The sequence below is a fragment of the Meles meles genome, chromosome 1, assembly GCF_922984935.1.
Source record: "Meles meles chromosome 1, mMelMel3.1 paternal haplotype, whole genome shotgun sequence".
Classification (NCBI taxonomy): Eukaryota; Metazoa; Chordata; class Mammalia; order Carnivora; family Mustelidae; genus Meles; species Meles meles.
In genome coordinates, this window is record NC_060066.1 from 140,186,701 (window position 1) to 140,208,370 (window position 21,670).

At 41.9% G+C, this 21,670-nt stretch overlaps 1 protein-coding gene and 1 pseudogene across 5 annotated transcripts in view; both read right to left on the reverse strand.

Annotated features, from left to right (window-relative positions):
• Positions 1-1,209: 1,209 nt before the first annotated feature.
• The window catches only part of LRRC8D (leucine rich repeat containing 8 VRAC subunit D), a 123,035-nt gene continuing 102,574 nt past the window's right edge, over positions 1,210-21,670 (reverse strand). For all 5 annotated transcript variants that reach the window (XM_046008210.1, XM_046008191.1, XM_046008226.1 and 2 more), the window contains exon 3: positions 1,210-4,140. In XM_046008210.1, the coding sequence (XP_045864166.1) occupies positions 1,562-4,138 (2,577 nt within the window). In that variant the 5' untranslated portion in view covers positions 4,139-4,140 and the 3' untranslated portion in view covers positions 1,210-1,561. The remainder of the gene's footprint in view (positions 4,141-21,670) is intronic.
• On the reverse strand, positions 13,545-14,866 carry LOC123943850 (annotated as a pseudogene).

The window sequence follows — 21,670 nt, forward strand, 5'->3', positions numbered from 1 at the left end:
CCTCAAGGTCAAGAGTCACATGCTCTTCTGACAAAGACTGCCAGGCGCCCCTCCTGTGTCTTATTAGAGGAGTCCAATCTTATAGAGAGAGGACATTACTTTGTCATCTGGAGTGCCAAAGAGTCCCCTTCTTTTGAAAAGACACATCTGCACAAAGGCTAAGAAACACCTGCTAGCCAATGCCAAAACAGGTGGTAAGGTTTTTTTAATTTTCTGAAATGGATCTGGACACTTTTTAGGTTAAAAAAGGAAAATCATCATCTAAGAAGTACATTCTGCCAGCATTTCCCTGGACCTGATCCTTCCTACCCACAGGCAAGCATAGGAAATACAGCCTGTTGCTAAAATAAATACAGAAAGTCAGTTTTCCAACTCAATGAACTACAAGTCCTATTTTTCCCCCCAAAGCTGAAAAGGGCAAAAATTAATAATTGCTTTGATTTTGCATTATCTTCCAAATGTTGATATATTGGAAAGCATTAATCACTAAGCCATTAAAAATTTTGTCTCGGGGGGCACCTGTGTGGTACAGTAAGTTAAGCATCTGACTCTTGGTTTCAGCTCACGTCATGATTTTTGAGTTTAGGGGAGGCAGTCCGAGAAAGTGCTAGCAATAAAATATAAGACTGTTTCCTTTACATATATTAGGCTCCCCTCTCAGTGGGGAGTCTGCTTGAGATTCTCTCTCTCTCTCTCTCCCCCTCTGCCCCTCCCTACTGCACTTCTGTGCTCTCTCTAATAAATAATTAAAAAATATTTTGTCTTGGTTATAATTAATTTTTAAAAAAACATTTTCTATTTATTGGCAACCTTATAGTATTGATAGAAAAATGTGTCTCACTGTAACTCTAGACTACAGGAAAACAGCTCTGGTAAGGGAAATGTCATTTTCTTTTATTTTTTCTTATTTAAAAAAAAAAATAAACAAATGACCCCCCCCCCCCCCCAACAATCGACACACCTTCACTGTGTTCTGGGCCCTCAAGAGTGTAAAATCTCTAAAATGGGATTCTCAGAAGCAGGAAACCTAGCCCAATGTGGTAAGAAGTGCCTATGTGAGGCACTCTAAATTAAAAGACGAAGGAAATCAATTATTTCAGCTAATCCAAATTTACAAGTTGTGACCTGGCGCGTCTTTCAGTGGTCTGCATTAAAGCAATATACCACACCGATGCGGCAAAGTAAATCAAGACACCTCCAAAAAGGTGGTATAGTAAGAAAAATGTCCATTTAATCATTTACTTTAGCAGGCAAGCAATTTGTAAACATTCAGTAGCGGCAGCATCCAAGTTACAAACAATTTAAAAAGAAACCAAGATTAGTGATTATAATCGTTCCTTCCCTTTCCCCAAAAGAAAAAAAGAAAAGAGAAAAGATCTGGGAATGAACTGACTGAAAACACTACAAACAGGGAACATTCAGTTACGTCTCCTATCAGCCTTCTATGCATCCTCTCTGTGTTTTATTTTTGAAGATGTATCTACTCCTAAAATGCATTATCTTGCAATAACTTGTACGTGAGTGCCCTCTGGGACGGTGTTCCTGCGCACGGATCATCAGTTTAAATCCCATTTGCAAAGGGAATATTTATGTCTTGATTCAATGCTTCTTTGACTTCGAGTGGCAGGGTGTCAAAAAGGTGATCTTCCACAACAAGCCCGCTTTTCTTGAGCAGGCGACACTGGCCCAGCTGGGCTGGCAGGCGGTCCAAGCAGTTCCCCTTCAGCTCCAGCTGAGTGAGCTGGGAGAGCTGACCAATCTTCTCGGGGAGGAAGGTGATGCAGTTTTGCCCCAGATTCAAAGTCCTCAACTTCACGCATTTGAACAACTGCTTTGGCAGAATGTCCACTTTGTTCCCAGTGATATGCAAATGCTGCAGGTTCTGAAGCAATCCTATCTCTATCGGAATCACTGAAATGTTGTTGTAGCTTACGTCTAAGCATCTGAGTTTCTGTAAACTGAACACTGCCACGGGTAAGGATTCGAGCTTGTTGTTAGAGAAATAAAGTGACTCCAAGTTTTTGACATGGGTGATGGAGGGAGGGATGGTAGCGATTTTATTATGCCATAATTTCAGACACGTCAGTCGTTTTAAATGCTGGAAACTGATGATCTCCTCGATGGTGCGTATGTTATTCGATTTTAAATCCAGTTCCTGCAGATTCGAGAGGCTGAAGATAGCATGGGGGATTCTCTCCAGCTCACAGTTCTGAAGTTCGAGCTCGGCGACATTCATCATTTTCTTAAGGCTGTTCAGTACCAAGAGTTTAGTGCCGTCATTATGAATGACTAACTTGGTAAGATGTGGAGCCACATCTGTAATGTTGGAGGGAACTTTGGTCAAATTGCTTTTCACGTGGAGAATCTTAAGGTGCCGTAGCTCCCGAAGAGATTCGAGCCCGATCATCTTGTTGTTCTCAGAGTTCAAATTGCCTATCAAGTACAATTCCCGAAGGTTTTTGAGCAGGTACACCCAGGCGGGGATTTCAGCCACGTCGGTGAACTTCACGTGAAGGCATCTCAAGTGATCGCGGAGGAAGCTAAAAGCCGTCTGTTCCACTTTCGCAGGGCAGTGGCAGAGGTGGAGCTCTTGGAGGTTAGTCATCTGAGAGATCTTAGCGGGAATTTTAGCTTCCGGAATCAGTTCAAGTTTCAGCACATCCAGGTCTGTGAGGTCAAAGACGGCATCGGGCACGCCGGACAGCATGAACAGGTGGAGCTCCTGCTTGTCCTGGGCGTTGCGGGACACGTGCTGCCGAAGTTTCTCGAATGTCCACTCGTGGTTCAAGCTAATTTCCCTAAGTTTATTTTCACTGACTTCTGACAGGAATACGCCAAAGCGCTTCGAATACAGCTGGTCATACTGGTCTACCATGTGCAGGAGGAACGCGAAGTCGTTTTTGACATCTGGAATGTCACTGAAACTGCTCTCTTCTCTGACTTTTTCGAAAGAATATTCCTTCAAAGGTATCCTGAATAACCAGAAGAGAGTGTAGAGGCAGATAAAACCATAAACACAGATAATGGATATGTAACTGATGAGAAGCTTCTTCAGCATGTAAGCCATATTGTGGGTGCACTCAAACACCTCATAGCCAGTCAGGTGCTCCACTTTGGGCTTGCAGACGTGCTCAAAGCTGATGGCATTGACGAAGTTGGCAGTATAGCAGAGGATGAAAATGAATTTGGCTGTTTTGATGAACGTTTGGACCACATAGAGTTTGTAGATCAAGTCACTGTCTTCCACGTGAGCACGGAACTTCCTCACTTTCTCGAACAGGGCTTTGGCCTGTTCCCCGTCTTTCTTATCCAGGATGGTCATGCTGGGGACCTCGATCACAGGCTTCTCGGCTGAGAATTTGAAGCCTGTCTTGTTGATCATCGGGGTACTGGCACTAGGGCTCCCCTCATCACTGCTGGTAGACACATGCTTTGGTAGAGTCTGGGCACCTGTTATTCTCTGCTTGTTTTCCTCCGAGTCTTCACACGCCGTCTCAGACAACGCTTTGGTAGTCCAAGGAGACTCAAAGCACTTTCCTAGTATTGAAACAAAATGTTCTACTTTTGAGCATGTTTTGGGATATTTGAACCAAAAGTTGCTACTGACCATGAGAATAATAGTATGTATGAGAGCAAGGTATGGAAAGTACTTGGAATACCACGGAAGGGCCAGATGGTAACACATCTGATTAATAAATACATATTGCTGAAAATCTAAGTTTGTCTTTCGGCCTGTTGGATCTTTCTTCTCCTTCTTTGTCTCCTGATTTGGAACTGTCGAATCTGTGTGAGGATATGTGGCTCTGAGAGGTATGTCAGGTGTCACAGCAGATGCGCCAAAGGAAATGTCACTTGCCGTCCGCCCATCTTGGTCTTGGTCAGTGGCTGCTTCCATCCTGGGGATATTGGTGGTAACGTCGGCATTTCCCGGTGGCGTGTGTGCCTTTGAATTTACAGGAGATGGCAATACTGGCAAGCAGACCACCTGATCTTTGGTAAGTTGCATGGTTCCTGCAAAGATGGCTACCATCAACATAACGACAGCCAGGTAATCCATAAACACGTCCCACCATGGTTTCAGGATTCGGTAAGTTGGTTGAATGTCATTAAGTGAAGCAACTTCCGCAAGGGTAAACATTCCTAGAAAACAAGAAAACAAAAGGCATCATTACAAAGATGGAAACGAAAACATTAAATGAAAAACAAACACACAAAAACTCTTTCCTTGCTCCAAACGAAAGCATTCTCTTTCATGTCCTAGCGTTTTATCCAAGGTAGGTATAGTAGAAAATAAGCTAAAAGGAACAACTATGAGAAAAAATGGTGGTTTGTCATAGAAGCTTTTCTCTCTTCACCCAAGAGAAGAGAAAAAAAAGTGTGAGGGGGTAGGGAATGAAGAATGCTTTCTAGGTGAGAAATAAGGGCACTGTGCTGAAGAGTTGGAGTAGAAAGAGCGGAAAAGTTTGAGAGCTGTTTTGGAGCCAGAATTGAAAGATATTTAACTTCCTGGACCTTGAAGAAGGATATGAGAACATGACCGTATCTGTTGTGGACTGGACGGGTTCAAGGTTAAGACTGGAGTCTTAGGGGGGCACCTGGGTGGCTCAGTGGTTTAAGCCGCTGCCTTCGGCTCAGGTCATGATCTCAGGGTCCTGGGATCGAGCCCCACATCAGCCTCTCTGCTTGGCAGGGAACCTGCTTTCCTCTCACTCTCTCTGCCTCCCTCTCTGCCTACTTGTGATCTCTCTCTGTCAAATAAATAAATAAAATCTTAAAAAAAAAAAAAAAAGACTGGAGTCTTAGGAAGCGAGGTGAGAGGACTTCTATTTTGTACAAGCCAAAATGGAAGGGTCCGTGTAGACTATTAAACTCTACATAAGCTTTGTGCACCAGATTCAGGCTTATCACTTACTAATGGTATGATTTTCCAAAGTCTTGTGTTTTCCATCTGTATAATGGGGATGATAACGTCTGAGGGATATTGGAAAGCTTAAATGAAGTATTGATTATAAAGCTCTTAGCCTCTGGCCACAGTACTTGTTTGCTCCTTACATTAGCTCTTCTCATTCTGGTGGAAATGTGCCATGGACAGCTGAAATTAAGGGTCTAGAGTTTAAGAGGAGTCTTAGTATATACATACATACATACATACATACATACATACATACAGAGCTGGAACTCTGGCCTTGGATGCGGCCCCTGTGGAACCACATGTGGTATGAGAAGAGGGCCAGAGACATAGGTGGAATGATCAGTGACAAGACACCAGAGAGGTCAGGGCCAGCAAGACCTTTGATCTCTACCAAAGCAGCGACCCCAGGCGCAACAAAGGGAAATCTAGTACCAGATCACCTGAAAATATGGTCACCAGTCACCGATGGCTGGCAGCGTTACAGTCCTGAAACAATTCCTACAAAGAATAAAAGTACAAAGGGCAATCATCCTTGACGAAACCAAGAAAAACTCAAAGTTTCTAGGGCAAGTGCTGGAAATGGGCCTCTGTGATCATACATGTGAAATCAGTGTTTATCTTTTTGAATCTGGAAGTTTCAGCTTCTTGAAAAGTAACACTATCACATTCTACTTTTTTGGGATGCTCTCAGGTTCCAGTATTCAACTAGAATATGACGTAATTCTTTGAAAAGCTAGTACAAATACCAGAAAGATAAAAGGCCAGGCAAATACCTAAAATTCTGGGAATACATTATATTTTAAAATAAAGGAAAGAAGACAGATTTTTTAAAATCTAATGACGCTGGGGCGCCTGGGTGGCTCAGTGGGTTAAAGCCTCTGCTTTCGGCTCAGGTCATGATCCCAGGGTCCTGGGATGGAGCCCCACATCAGGTTCTCTGCTCAGCAGGGAGCCTGCTTCCTTTCCTCTCTCTCTACCTGCGTCTCTGCCTACTTGTGATCTCGGTCAAATAATAAATAAAATCTTAAAAAAAAAAAAATCTAATGACGCCAAAGTTGCCTGGACTGCTGTGTTGAGAAGGATTCTGAGGCTGACTCTGGCTTTAGCAAGGAAGTGTTAAATGACTGGTTACTAGTATCTCTCTTGGATGACAAAACAGAGAGTGGTGGGAGCAGAACACTGACTCTGCTGGCTCTGTTTCAAAGTCTCTGAAAGTCGGGACGCTGTCTTATTTCTTCTGAAACTCTCTACATACATCTCGTGCTGCACAAGGCAGGAACATAATATTTCTTAACAAAATACAATGAATATCTATTCATTTGTAATAGCAATTCTCCTATCTATAGTTTTTTTTTTTTTTTTAAGTGGAATGTCTTTTACGTAAGAGTAAATGTAAGCCCAAGGACTCCAAATACATAGAAACGATTCCATTGTCCTTACACTTAGTGAAGATCAATAGAAATCACATTTCCAGACTTCAAGGCTGAAGTATGAAATGCCTGGCCCCAGTCTTTATTAAAAAATGACCAAGGAAGTGGGAGATAACATTCCCACTGGAATCCCTTTAACCTGAGCTCTTGTATCTTGTGTGTGTGTGTGTGTGTGTGCGTGTGTGTGTGTGCGTGTTTGGTTTTGTGAGTGGTTGGGAATTTACGCAGGAAGCCAGGTTCCCGGAGTGCGCAGTGGGCCAAGCTCCATGAGAAACAGTTCACCACATGTCATGTGAGCTATTTGGTCCCTACCAAGCCACAGGTTACCGTGACTCTTACTTTGTGTACAGAGATTGCAGAACACACCTCCCAGGTTTCTTCCTGGCAAAGAACTTCATACAATCACACCCAGGGACCATGGTTTTAAAGGGCCATACGTATAAATAATAGGAAAAAAAAACTTTTTTTTTTTTTTTTTGCACACAATACTTCTTTCTAATAAGATTCTTCTTTACTCTTCAGATCATGGTATTGGGCTCTAAAGAAGTCAGGATGTTTGGGCTGGAGAACTGAGGGGAGAAGGGAATTTTGAAAGTCATCCTGTTGTGAATATTACTTACCTGTCTTTTAAGTCCTAATTATTACAACTGGTTTCTCTGCTTCCAGTCTTTATTTTTATTCATTTAGCTACTTATTATTTAATTATTGTTATTAAAGTAGAGTTGATGTGAAATGCTCCATTAGCTCTGGGTGTATAAGACAGTGATTCAACAACTACGTACATCACAAAATGCTCACTGTGGTCAGTGTGGTCACCATCTGTCACCAAAATGATTACAATATTATTGACTGTACCTCCTACGTTGTACGCTTCATTCCTATGACTTCTTTGTCTTGTAACCTGAAGTCTGTACTCCCCAATCCCCTTCGCCTGTTTTGGTCATCCCTGCACTGCCACCTTCTTCTGGCAACCTTAGGTTTGTTCTCTGCACTTGTGAGTCAGTTTCTATTTTTGTTTGTTCGTTTGTCTTTTATGGTTTCCACACAGAAATGAAGTCACACGATGTTTGTCTTTTGCTGTCTGTCTGCCTCCATTCTTGACTTCCTTCAATGCATCTCCCACCTGCTGCGGGTCCTTTGGTTAAAGCTCTTCTCCAAAGATTCTCTACACTCTAGGCTGATATTGTTTTCCAGCTTCTCCAACCAGCCACTCATTGCCCCCCCGTATTCAAGTCCTTCTATGCACTGTTTCCTCTACTTCCTTCCCAGTCACCTTCATTAGGCCACCAGGTTTCTGTCATCTTTTCCAGGAAGTCCTGCCTAACCCCAGTCTGCATGGGGCTCTTCTCAAACGTGCTCTCACAGGACTCTGTCCCTTTGCCCAGGACAGTCTTTGTCACACTGTGGTGGAACCAACTGACGACTTGTCTGATCCCAGACCAGATTTTAAATTCAGTAGGGCCAAGGGCCAGGGGCCATGTCTGTCCTCCTCATTCCCTTCTAGACAATGCCTGCTGTGTAGGAGGTGCTTCACCAACAAAAGACCGTGCTGCTCTTGACTACCATCTTCAGCATCTCCTCCTCCTCAACATCCCTCCAGAACAGCGATCAGCTCTCTGCATATGGTATCGGGTCAAAGAGCATTTGATTAAACTTACTTGATTAAACGCCACCACCGTGCAACTCAGGCCCTGACAAGAATAAAAACTCTAAGCCAGGCCTCTGCATAAAGATAAATAGCTAAAGGCTCAGACAACAAAGCAGCTGTGGGATCCTTGTAACCAGTATTTCGTAGCTGTAAAAGCTTCATCTGTGGTTTTACAGCACCTTGGACTCGGGACAGGCTCTGATTCCAAGAGTGAGAAGAGGAGGTGGGTCACTTTCCCAGGGGAGGAAGAGAAAGTTAAAAGGTGGCGGCAGAGAACAGAGCATTCGAGTGCTGTAACTTCACAATGACCCTGAATGATTGCTAGCTCGGCCCCCACAACCCAGCAAGGGCGCCAACATCTGAACAACAGGGACCAGCACGCAAGGGTGGGCTCTTCTCCTCCAGCATGCTGTCTACTCTACAGCACAGAACACCAAGGGTTCTGCACCCCTGCCATTTCCTCCAGCCCACTTCCCTTCTTTCTTTCTGTTCAACTCCTACGGATTCCTCAAGCACCAGTTCAGGTACTGCCTCTTTTCCCGAACTCCTATCATATGGTCTAATAGTATCTTTTTCTAGTATTTGTCTCTTCCTGTAGATCATGAGCTCCTTCCTAAAGGATGTGGGCAGAGGCTATGCCTTCCTATTCGCCTTCCAGCCACTGTGACGCACTCTCTCTCCTTTCAAGAACAGAGAAGGCTTTCAGTGACAGCAATGATGATGACGATGACAATAATGGCAGCTAGTTATGTGTCACCTTCCTCCCATGTGCCAAGCACTGTAATAAGAGTTTCACGTCTGGTATAATCTGCTTCTGTGCGGGACACATTCCTGAAATGAATGTATTACAGTTTAGAGTTTCAGGTTTTGTGGGGTGGGGGAACAGTTCTACTTCCAAAATGCTACCTAATTATCATAAAAGCCAGATAATACCAAGTGCTGGTGAGGATGGGGAGCAAGGAGAACCCTTAAACACTGCTGGCAGGAGCAAACTGATAAAACCATGCTGGGAAACTTCTGGGTTAATATCTACTAAAATTGAACACGTGCACACTCTATGACACAGCAATATACCCAGGAGAAAAACATATCCTTATCAAAAGCCACATATAAAAGACATTCCCAGAGGCACTAGTTGCAATCACCCTACACTGGAAGCTAGCTACACATCCACCACCAGTAGCATGAAAAAATGAAACGTGGGATATTCACAAAGTGGAGTATCAGGCATCCATGGGAATGAATGGTCTAGTTATGTGGGTCTGCTCGGTTTATAAAATGTGATCTGTATGTTGAGGCTATGTGCCTTTTTGGTTATTTATTATGTTTTAACTTCAATAAAAAGTTTCAAAAAGAAATGACAAAAGTACAAACAACTGCCTTACAAATGCTCAGTGTCAGCAGACAGAAGCTCCGCCTTCCCCCATCCAAGGCTCACACAGGCTGGCTGGGGTCAGAGGCCAGGGCCCTACTCTCCCCGGACTACAAAGGACTGAATCTGCCACAGAAAAGTAGGTGCAGAGGTACGACTCTACCATGTGCAACAGCTCTGGCTGGGACCAGCTCACAGATGAACACCAGTGGAACACCGCCCGAATTCCATCTAACCCTCATGTTACTCTCATCTGCCACAGTGGGATTATTTTCCCTGACAGAGAAACTGGCCTGCAAGAATTAAGTTGTGGAAGTCAAACAATTAGTGGAGGAATCTGGATTGAAAAATCTCAGCTAAGGCCAAGCCACATGTTCCTTCTAGCGGATGATGCTGCCTCTCTTCCTTACTCCTTGTGTGTGCAATTTGCAAACTATTTTTCTATGAACTATCTCCGCGGACTTTCATGGTAACCCGGGGAATGAGTCACTGCTACTGGCTACTGGGACGCAGAAACCCAAGCACAAAAAGCTTAACAGACCTCCCTGGGCTAATTAAGTGCCACGGCTAACAGAGTCTTTCATCTTCCTATCTCCTCTATCGCGCGGTCTTCCAGTGGCTGCGCTGTTGGCTACGGTTGGCTGCTGAAGGAGGGAACTTCTGACCCTTGTCCTTGGCTTTGAGGAGATGGAGGAATGAAATTATGTAATCACCACCTCCTTCCCTAAGGTGACCTTTCACGATGTCAAAAATCATGAGCCAGCCACCAGGGAGGGGAATGTGGACATGATGTAACTTAGTCCTTGCCCTCCAGGAGTTCCCAGTCTAATGGACATCCCCATTAGCAGTAAGTGTGCTATTACAACACAGTTAAGAAAACTGCCCTGACCGGGTTAATACAAAATACAGGCGGTGTAGGACAGCACAAACCCACTCTGCATCTGATAACCGGGGGTGGGGCTCCACAGAGAGGTGGTTTCCAAGCTGAGCTCAGAAGGAGGGGGACCGTCATGGGGTGCCTGGGAGCGTAGGAAATATGATTTTGACAGAAGTAGCAAGCACAAGGCATGGAGATATGGGAGAAGTTAGGTATTATAGAAACTACAAGTAATTCTATTGTCATCCCATTCTTCATCTAGTATACCCCTGTACAGACAGCACATTTTACAGGTAAGTCACAAGGTGGAAACAAACCAAGGTGCAGAGGGTTTAAATGTAGTCTTAAGGGAGTGCCTGGGCCCATAAGGCAGGAAACCAGTACTTTCCTGCGACGTCAGCCACTGACTAGCTCTTATCTCAAACACAGCACTTCAATAAGTGTGCCCGTTATCCCATTTTACCCATCAGAAACAGAGTAAAAACTTCCTACCTCCCAGGGAGTATTTCAACCATTAACTGCCTGAAAATGCAGGAGTGCTTTGAAAACAGAAATTGCTTTTCATATATGCAAGTGCATACCAAGTATATTAAATACATATTCATATAATATAGTACACTAAGTACATGATGATCCTCAAGTGGCTTTCTAATGTGAAAGTCAAGTCAATGAGAGAGATCAGTACCTAACTTCCGTATCTAAGGTTTGATCTCTTTAGTGAATGGGGACTCAGAATGGATATAACCATGTTATAAGGGTGTTTTGTTTTTGTTTTTTTTTTAACCCGAGAAAGACACACCTAGTATTAATTGCATACATTCTTTGGGTTCTCCTTTATAGTACGTCTATTGCAAAGGACTTAAAGAATTACATTACAAGCATGAGGATTTCACATTCCAAGGCTTCTCTGTTTATGGTACATATGAAAATCAGCTTAACATTCCTATAAGTACACATTTCTGATGGGAATTGGGAAAGTTTTCTGTACTAGAACTGACAGAGGGAAATTAATGGACTTTGAACAATGATCAATCAGGAAAGAACGGACTGAATCTAAATTCTTTTACACTCTATGATTCTATTTTCTTTTCATTAAAAAAAAAAGATTATATTTATTTATTTGACAGAGAGAGACAGCAGGAAAGGGAACATAAGCAGGGGGAGTGAGAGAGGGAGAAGCAGGCTTGCCGCTGAGCAAGGAGCCTGATGCCTGACTCGATCCCAGGGTCCTGGGATCATGACCTGAGCCAAACACAGAGGCTTAATGACGGAGCCACCCAGGTGCTCCTGCTTCTGTTTTCTTATCTGAAAGCATGACCAGTAATAATGGACTAAACCAATAACCAATAGCCAGGTTTAAAAATTAGAAGCTATGATGGTTGGACAACCCTGTGAATATACTAAAAAACGCTGAAAAGTACACTTAACTGGGTGAATTGTATGGTATATGAATTAAACCTCAAAAAAGTCATTAAAATTTAGAAGCCAGACCTCAATCTTTATTTTACTGCCTAAACTGCCTCTCAACAAAAACAGGATAGTGAAAGTAGGTACTCTAATTGTAGAGTCATGCCACACAGCATTCTAGGTTAAAATATGTTCTAAAATGATTGCTATGTTATTATGATTACACTGAACTGGTTCTGAAGAAAAATCTTTAGCACTTTCCTTCTCCACTCCATGTCTCATCTATTAAATCTTTTTGTTTTTTTTTTTAAGATTTTATTTATTTATTTAACAGAGATCACAAGTAGGCAGAGAGGCAGGCAGAGAGGGGGAGGGGGAAGCAGGCTCACCGCTGAGCAGAGAGCCCCATGCGGGTCCTGGGATCATGACCTGAGCCAAAGGCAGAAGCTTTAACCCACTGAGCCACCCAGGCGCCCCTCATCTATTAAATCTTAATAACAATATTGCCATGTATTGGAAGCAATTCAGTTTAGGGTCTGACACAAAGTAAGCCCCAAAGATGTTTGCTGAATCTGAATGCAGAAAAAGAATCACTGAGGAGAAAAGCAAGCCCATCTTAATTAGTCTTTAACTGAAGAGGGTTAGGCCAATTTCTTGAATTTTGAATTAGCATATAGCTTTATGTACACAGAAGGAATCCCAAAATAAAAGATGGTAAAACTCTGGTTTCGATTTCATTTCTTTCAAAAACATTTCAATTAAAATTACTTATTTTTTTTTAAGATTTTATTTTTAAGTCATCTCCACACCCAACATGGGGCTCAAATGTACAACCCCGAGATCAAGAGTTATACACTCCACCAACTGAGAGCAAGCCAGGTGCCCCCCAATGAAAATTACTTACATTAGGAGGACGCAAAGTTGGATGCCAAAGAGACCTGGATTCAAATCTTGATTTTTGCTCATGTTCTTTAGCAGTGTAAATGTGGGGAACTTAGTGTTCGTTGGAAAACTTATATTAGGGAGATTATTATTAGCATACAGCAAAATCCTAGCATTAAAACAGAAAAATATGGGCACCTAATTTAAAACTTTAAAAATTAATCCCATCTGCACAAGAAGACCTTCAATACCCCGATTAAAAGGAAGACAAATGGCTTGGAAGTGTTACTTAATGAGAAGAATTTAGCATATGAAATAGCAAAGAGCTTGATTAATCAATCGAATACATATATTTTTCACATAGGTATGAGTTCCCTACCCAATCAAATACGAATGTTCATTTTCTTTCTACTGCGTTCTGTGAAAAACCGGCCAGTTTTCTTGGCTAAACTGGGCAGACTGGGTAAACACCTGAGACTGGTGAGATCTAATCCTCAAATCCTTCAGTGAAATAAGTCAAAGCAGAACAAGTTAAAGTTCATAAAGAAGTAATGAGCTACATCATCACTACCAGTAACCCTTCCTCAACATCAATGTACATTTGAACATATGTACACACGTGTGCAGGAACGCAAACACATGCCACACCCAATTCAGACATGAAAAACTCCTACAATTAAAGAAAATAAATGCTTCAGATGTAAAATGAGAGAGAAGGAATGCTCCAGTGTTTTCAAACAGAGCTTCTGTATGACTGATATTACATGAGTATTAACTGTTATGGATGTTATGTTACTAATTTTTTTTTGAAAAGTTAAAAATTCCTTAAAAAAAAAAAGAAAAGTTAAAAATTCCTTAATTTCTTATTCCTGGTACCACTACCACAATTTACTGGGCAATATACCTGATGTAATGAAAAGAAAAAGACAAAGCTACAACAGATAAAGACCTCAGGAATGTACTCTAACTGACACTACATTGCATTAATCAATAGCCATACTTTTTGCAAACTGTGGCTATGACAGTCCTAAACAAGAAGGGTTTCCTGTTTAAGCTGCAGTAACTTTTCTGACTATGGATCATCGTTCCTTCTGTGGTAGATTTTTACAGTTCCTCTAATGCATTTGGGACGACTGTCTCAAAGTAACCTGCAGCTTTCCTGACAACTCCTCGCTCTTTCTCCTCTAAGAACTGTAGCCCCTTTCTTCTGAAAATTTTTTAGAACCCTCTGCTACCATATCCACTGCTTCCACCACCAGATCCATAAGCACCACCATAGGGACTGCCTGACCTTCTTCCACCAAAACTGCCCCCCTTCATGGGTCCATAATTTGAATGCTGTTGTCCACCATAATTTCCAAAATCATCATAGCTCCCACCACCACCATAGTTACCATCTCCAAAACTTCCTCCTTCATTGTAACCATCATATCCTCCACCACCACCTCCATATCCACCTCCTTGGTTTCCACACCCTGGTCCACCACCACCACAGCCTCCTCTACTACTGTAACCAGGACCACCACCATAGTTGCCACTGTCACCTCCAAATCCATTATACTCACCACTCCTCTTCCATAACTACTTCTGCTGCCACCACCTCCCCCACCACAGCCTCCTCTTGCACCAAAGTTTCCACCACCTCCAAAGTTTCCTCTACGACCCGTGAAGTTGCCAGACCCACCTCCACGACCTCTTTGTGATCCAGCAGACTGCATTTCTTGCTTAGAAAGGGCCTTTTTCACCTAACAATTATGCCCATTAATAGCGTGGTATGTCTAAACAACAATTTTATCCACTGTATCATGATCATCAAAAGTTACAAAAGCAAATCCTATCTTTTTTCCACTCTGCCTGTCTTCCATAACTTCTATGGTTTCAATCTTGCCATACTTTTCAAAGCAGTCTCTCAAATTATATTCTTCTGTATCTTCTTTAATACCACCAACAAAAATTTTCTTCACTGTTAGATGGGCATCAGGCTTTACAGAATTCTCTCTAGAAACAGCTCTCTTTGGTTCCACTACACGCGCATCAACCTTGTGTGGTCGGGCACACATTGCTGCATCCACCTCGTCAACACAGGAGTAAGTCCAAAACCAAAACCCCTGGAACATTTTGTTTGGGGGTCTCTCATCACCACACAATCTGTAAGTGTACCCCATTTTTCAAAATGTTCTCTTCAACTATCATCTGTAGTTTCAAAGCTCAAACCACCAATAAACAGTTTTCTCAACTGCTCTGGCTCCTTTGGATCATGGCCCTCCTCAACCCGGCGGCAGCGGCAGCAATGGCCGGAGTCAGGCTGGGGGTGACCGGGTGGCAGTTTTACCTCCATTTTGAGACCAGACTCGCCATTATGTTATTAATTAATACATATTGTTATGGATATATAATTATGCAAGATACTTTAGCTAATATAATTCCATATACAAATACAACTCAGTGTTACTCATTCTCAAAAAGGTTACAAGAAATTTTCTTTTATTTACTTTTTAAGAAGGGGGGGGGGCAGAGGAAAGGGACAGAATGTTAATCAGGTTCCATGTCCAGTGCAGAGCCCAAAGTGGGGCTCAATCTCATGATCCTGAGATCATGACCTGAGCCAAAATCAAGAGTTGGATACTCAACCAACTAAGCTGCCCAGGTGCCCTGAAATTTTCTTTTAAAAGTCGTTTTCTATTTTAATAAATAGAATTTTATTTCTATTTTCTCAGCCGATAGAGCATGGGACTCTCAATCTTGGGGTTATAAGTTCGAGCCCCACGTTGCATGTAAAGATGAAAAATAGGGGCGCCTGGGTGGCTCGGTGGGTTAAAGCCTCTGCCTTCAGCTCAGGTCATAATCCCAGGGTCCTGGGATCGAGCCCCGCATCGGGCTCTCTGCTTGGCGGGGAGCCTGCTTCCTCCTCTCTCTCTCTCTCTGCCTGCCTCTCTCCCTACTTGTGATCTCTATCTGTCAAATAAATAAAATCTTTAAAAAAAAAAAAAGATGAAAAATAAAATCTTAAAAAAATAAAAATAAAAAATGATTTTCCTCTAACACTACTTTGGTCTAGATACCTCAAAAATAACTGAGAAAAAATGTTTAGGGACTTGTCCCTTGATTTTACAAACCACTTGGCTATCTAAAACCTACTAAACACTTGGAAGCTAAAGGCCACCTTGCTTAAGAATGTTTGGATCAACCAGGAAATCAAAGAAGAACTTAAATAATTCATGGAAACCAATGAGAATGAAGACACTTTGGTCCAAAACCTATGGGATACAGCAAAGGCGGTCCTAAGGGGGAAATACATAGACCTCCAAGCCTCCCTCAAAAAAATAAAAAAATCCAGAATATACCAGCTATTCTTACACCTTAAAGAACTGGAAAATCAACAACAAATTAAGCCAACTCCACACATAAGAAGGGAAATAATCAAGATTAGAGCAGAGATCAATGAGATAGAAACGAGAGATACAATAGAACACATCAACGAAACTAGAAGCTGGTTTTTTGAAAGAATCAATAAGATTAATAAGCCACTGGCCAAACTAATCCAAAAGACAAGAGAGAAGGCCCAAATTAATAACATTATGAATGAAAAGGGAGAGATCATGACTAACACCAAGGAAATAGAAACAATCATCAGAAATTATTATCAACAGTTATATGCCAATAAGTTAAGCAACCTAGATGAAATGGATGCATTTCTGGAAACCTACAAACTTCCAAAACTGAATCAAGAAGAAACTGACAGCCTGAACAGACCAGTATCTAGTAATGAGATTGAAGCAGTGATCATAAACGTCCTAAAAAACAAGAGCCCAGGACCTGACAGATTCCCTGGAGAATTGTACCAAACATTCAGAGAAGAAATAATACCTATTCTCCTGACGCTGTTTCAAAAAATGGAAACAGGAGGAAAACTTCCAGACTCTTTTTATGAAGCGAGCGTACTCTGATCCCTAAACTAGGCAAAGATCCCACCAAAAAGGAAAATTTCAGACCAATATCCCTGATGAATATGGATGCTAAGCTTCTCAACAAGATCCTAGCTAACAGGATCCAATAGTACATTAAAAACATTATCCACCATGACCAGGTGGGATTTATCCATGGGATGAAAGTGTGGTTCAACATTTACAAATCAATCAATGTGATAGAACAAATCAGTAAGAGAAGAGAGAAGAACCACATGGTCCTCTCAATTGATGCAGAAAAAGCATTTGACAAGATATAGCATCCATTCCTGATTAAAATGATTCAAAGTACACAGATAGAGGGAACATTCCTCAACTTCATAAAATCCATTTCTGAAAACCCCACAGTGAATATCATCCTCAAAGGGGAAAAGCAGACAGCCTTCCCTTTGAGATTAGGAACATGACAAGGATGCCCACTCTCACCACTCTTGTTCAGCATAGTACTAGAAGTCCTAGCAACAGCAATCAGACAACAAAAAGAAATAAAAGGTATTCAAATTGGCAAAGAAGAAGTCAAACTCTTTCTCTTCACAGATGACATGATACTTTATATGGAAAACCCAAAGGACTCCACCCCCAAATGACTAGAACTCATTCAGCAATTCAGTAATGTAGCAGGATACAAAATCAATGTACAGAAATCAGTTGTTTTCTTATACACTAACAATGAAAATACAGATAGGGAAATTAGAGAATCGATTCCATTTACTATAGCACCAAGAACCATAAGATACCTGGGAATAAACCTAACCAAAGAGGTAAAGGATCTGTACTCAAGGAACTACAGAACACTCATGAAAGAAACTGGAGAAGACACAAAAAGAGGGAAGACCATTCCATGCTCATGGATCGGAAAAATAAACATTGTTACAATGTCTATACTGCCTAGAGCAATCTATACTTTCAATACCATCCCGATCGAAATTCCACCAGTATTTTTCAAAGAGCTGGAAAAAACAATCTAAAATTTGTATGGAATCAGAAGAGACCCCGAATTGCTAAGGAAATACTGAAAAGGAAAAACAAAACTGGGGGTATCATGTTGCTTGATTTCAAGCTTTACTACAAAGCTGTGATCACCAAGACGGCATGGTACTGGCACAAAAACAGACACATAGACCAGTGGAACAGAGTAGAGAGGCCAGATATGGACCTTCAACTCTATGGTCAAATAATCTTCGACAAAGCAGGAAAAAGTATACAGTGGAAAAAAGTCTCTTCAATAAGTGGTGTTGGGTAAGTTGGACAGCTATGTGTAGAAGAATGAAACTTGATCATTCTCTTATACCATACGCAAAGATAAACTCGAAATGGATAAAAGACCTAAATGTGAGGCAGGAATCCATCAAAATCCTAGAGAACATAGCAGTAATCTCTTCGACATCAGCCACAGCAACTTCTTTCAAGACAGGTCTCCAAAGGGAAAGGAAACAAAAGCAAAAATGAGTGTCTGGGATTTCATCAAGATCAAAAGCTTCTGAATAGCAAAGGAAACAGTCAACAAAACAAAGAGGAAACCCACGGAATGGGAGAAGATATTTGCAAATGACACTATAGACAAAGGGCCTATATCCAAGATCTATAAAGAACTCCTCAAACTCAACACACACAAAACAGATAATCACGTCAAAAAATGGGCAGAAGACATGAACAGACACTTCTTCAAAGAAGACAGGCAAATGGCTAATGGACACGTGAAAAAATGTTCATCATCACTAGCCATCAGGGAGAGTCAAATCAAAACCACATTGAGATACCACCTTATACCAGTCAGAATGGCCAAAATTAACAGGACAGGAAACAACAAGTGTTGGAGAGGATGTAGAGAAAGGGGAACCCTCTTACACTGATGGAGGGAATGTAAGTTGGTGCAGCCACTTTGGAACAAAGAGTGCGTAGATTCCTTAAGAAATTAAGAATAGAGCTTCCCTATGACCGTGCAATTGCAGTAGTGGGTATTTACCCCCAAAACACTGATGTAGTGAAAAGAAGGGCCATCTGTACTCCAATGTTCATAGCAGCAATGGCCACAGTCGGCAAACTGTGGAAAGAACCAAGATGCCCTTCAAGGACGAATGGATAAAGAAGGTATGGTCCATATATACGATGGAGTATTACGCCTCCATCAGAAAGGATGAATACCCAACTTTTGTATCAACATGGATGAGACTGGAGGAGATTATGCTGAGTGAAATCAGTCAAGCGAGAGAGTCAATTATCATATGGTTTCACTTACTTGTGGAGCATAAGGAATTAACACAGAGGATATTGGGAGATGGAGAGAAGTGAGCTGGGGAGGAGTTGGGGGAAATTGGAGGGGAAGACAAATCATGAGAGAATGTGGACTCTGAGAAACAAACAGGGTTTTGGAGGGGAGGGGAGTGAGGGGTTGGGTGAGCCAACGTATTGCATGGAGCACTGGGTGTGGTGCATAAACAATGAAATCTGGAACACCGAAAAGAAAAAAAAAGGACCTTAAGAAAAATAAAGAACTAAAACCTAATAAAATAAGATTTCACAAAATCCACCCATTTTGCTACCTCCAAAAGCTTTTTTTTTTTTAAGTGGGGGAGGGGCAGAGCGATCTTATGACCCTGAGGTCACAGCCAAAATCAAGATCCAGACTTTTAACTGACTGGGCTACCCAGGTACCCTTCCAAAAGCTTTTTACGGATCCAATTAACACCTGAAAGAAAAGGACTTGAGAAAATCCAGAATTTGTGAGCTACAAAAACAAAGTATATTTTAGTACCAACTTGGACTTTCTCTCTAGAGCAGTGCTATTCACAGAGAAAATCCACTTCAAAGCTAAGGAATAGAATTCTCAATACATTTTAGAAAATCTAAGACAAAAATATCTCAGGAATTAACAAAAACATTTTAATATACCATTGTGTATTTTCTTGCCTTTTCTACTAGCTTTTAATTCTACAAGTCAAGGCCCATGTTTGAAAGCTAGAAAAAGAGATCTCATTCACGGAACAAAAGAACATCTAAATCAATGGCTTCCACATTTCATTTCGTGCAAACATCAGAGTTTTCTTTCACAAATTATCACTAGTATTGCCTTGACCAGGAACTCAGGCCAAGAAAACTTCACAAATCCTTCAGTACCTACAGGCATCGCTTAGGCACCTTCAACTAGAAACTACATTTCATTCAACAAACATTTACAGAGTGCTAGATACAGGAGATAAAAAGGGAAATAATAATAAGAAAAATTAGTAGCTGTCCCCACTGAAAAAGCAGCCTAGAGGAAACACAAACAGAGAAAGAGGTATGGAGATGGTCTGATCAGCCCTGCAAAAGGGGCTTTAATAAAGGCTCCAGAGAAAGCCATCCCAGGTTCAGAGAGAAATGTCTGGTCAAAGTCTTCTAAACCTAACTTCATCCAGTTTGCAAGGCAGCCAGTGGGATTGCTAAGGGTAGTTACATTTGCATTTCTAAATTCTTCCCACCTATAAGACAGACATCTTAGACCAAAACTGACCATTTTCTTTTCAAGTTTACTCACCTTTAATATTGCTACTCCAGAGTATGACTGGCACATGCCTGAGACCGGACTAAGAGAAGTGAACCAGAATGGAGATACCTGACCCCTTCAGGACCTTTCCATGATCCTGGGAAGTCTTGCCACATTCTGTTTCAGTTATCTTTGGGACAGAAAGCCTATCTCATCACAAACCCATGGGTATCTGCTCTGGATACAGACAGCTGGGAGCCTACCAGTCCTTGTTCCTGATTTAGTCCAGGTTGCCAGAAAGCACCTGAGTGCCTTGCCTGGTGTTCATCTTACTAACCCTGAGAAAACTTCTTAAAGTTCGTAAAAGATACTCAGATATGGCTATCCCATACCCTGGACATGTAATTCATGAGGCTACTTGGTGGTTCATTAAAACAGCCCAGCCATTAGAACTAGAAATGAATACAGACGCAGACCATGGCTGCTCATGACCCTTGCTCAACTGGGAGTTCCATCAATCTGTCTGTCTCCTTCTCTCCCTCCACCTAGGTTTGAATTCCCACCCTAAAGGAGGTGAGTTTCTTCATCTGCATGTACCCAGAGCATGACACAGGAAAAAAAGAAAAACAAAAACAAAAATGTAATAAAGGTCTGAACCAGACCAGAACAAATCCTGGTGACCTGCAACAGCATTCTAGGAGCAGGCGTAGAAGGCACTGAACCTGTGAGCCAAACGCTGTCGCTGTTCATTACAGGGACAGTTGAGGTCACTGTTAATTGTGCCAAAGTTTAAAAGGATCAGCTCTGACACGAATTCTTCAATGTCCAGATGGACAGTACCATCAACTCTTTTTAACAGGTTATTCTGAAGGTGACTCACAGGGATAGACCATCTGCATGCAGTTTGGCTTAGAAGTCAACATTATATGGGAAAACAAAAAGATAAAGGTAAGTGTGGGCACACCCTCACTAGGAGATAAGACCAAGGTCTGATTCTTGATTGCAGGCAGGCAATAAGCCAGTGTGAACTCCTGGACTGAGGAGAAAGAGCCCCATTTTAGCACACAGCCAAGCAATATAAAAAGACAAGCAGGAAGGAGCTCCAGGGAGGCAGACTCTAGGAGACAAGGAAGCTGCCAGAACCTCAGACGTTCATTTTCCTTGTCCTCATGGTGTTTTCTGCCCTTCCACACACGTACTGGATGCTGAGGTTCTGACCGCCTCTAACTGCGTGTGTACAGTTTGCTGGAGTCCATAAACACTTAAATCAGAATACCGTACCAAAGTGCTGAGTCAGTACCCAGAGCCCTGGGAAGTGCTCGGTGAAAGCTGCTGTCATTATTCACTGTGTTGTATAAGGCATTTTATATAAAGAGCTCTATAAAAATTCTTTAGTACCAGGTACAAAGATGAGAATTTGCCTTTCACAACGTACTGATATAAGAGCAATGGAATCTGGGTGTTCTCCATTTAGCTGTAGCTTCCAGGAAAGCCAGCTACATTTTATAAAGGCATTATAAGCATTAACCCTTAACCTGAATCTTCGTTTACTTCTTCACTCCCTCATCCCTCCATCCATGAAACGTATCTGTGTACTCAAGTGTTAACATGATGCAAATTCCTGGAGAAACTCTGGTGGGCAAAGACATGTTTCCTTTCTCATGGAGTGCGTGGTCTAGGAGAGAGAACTGTTTATGACTGAAGATGTAAA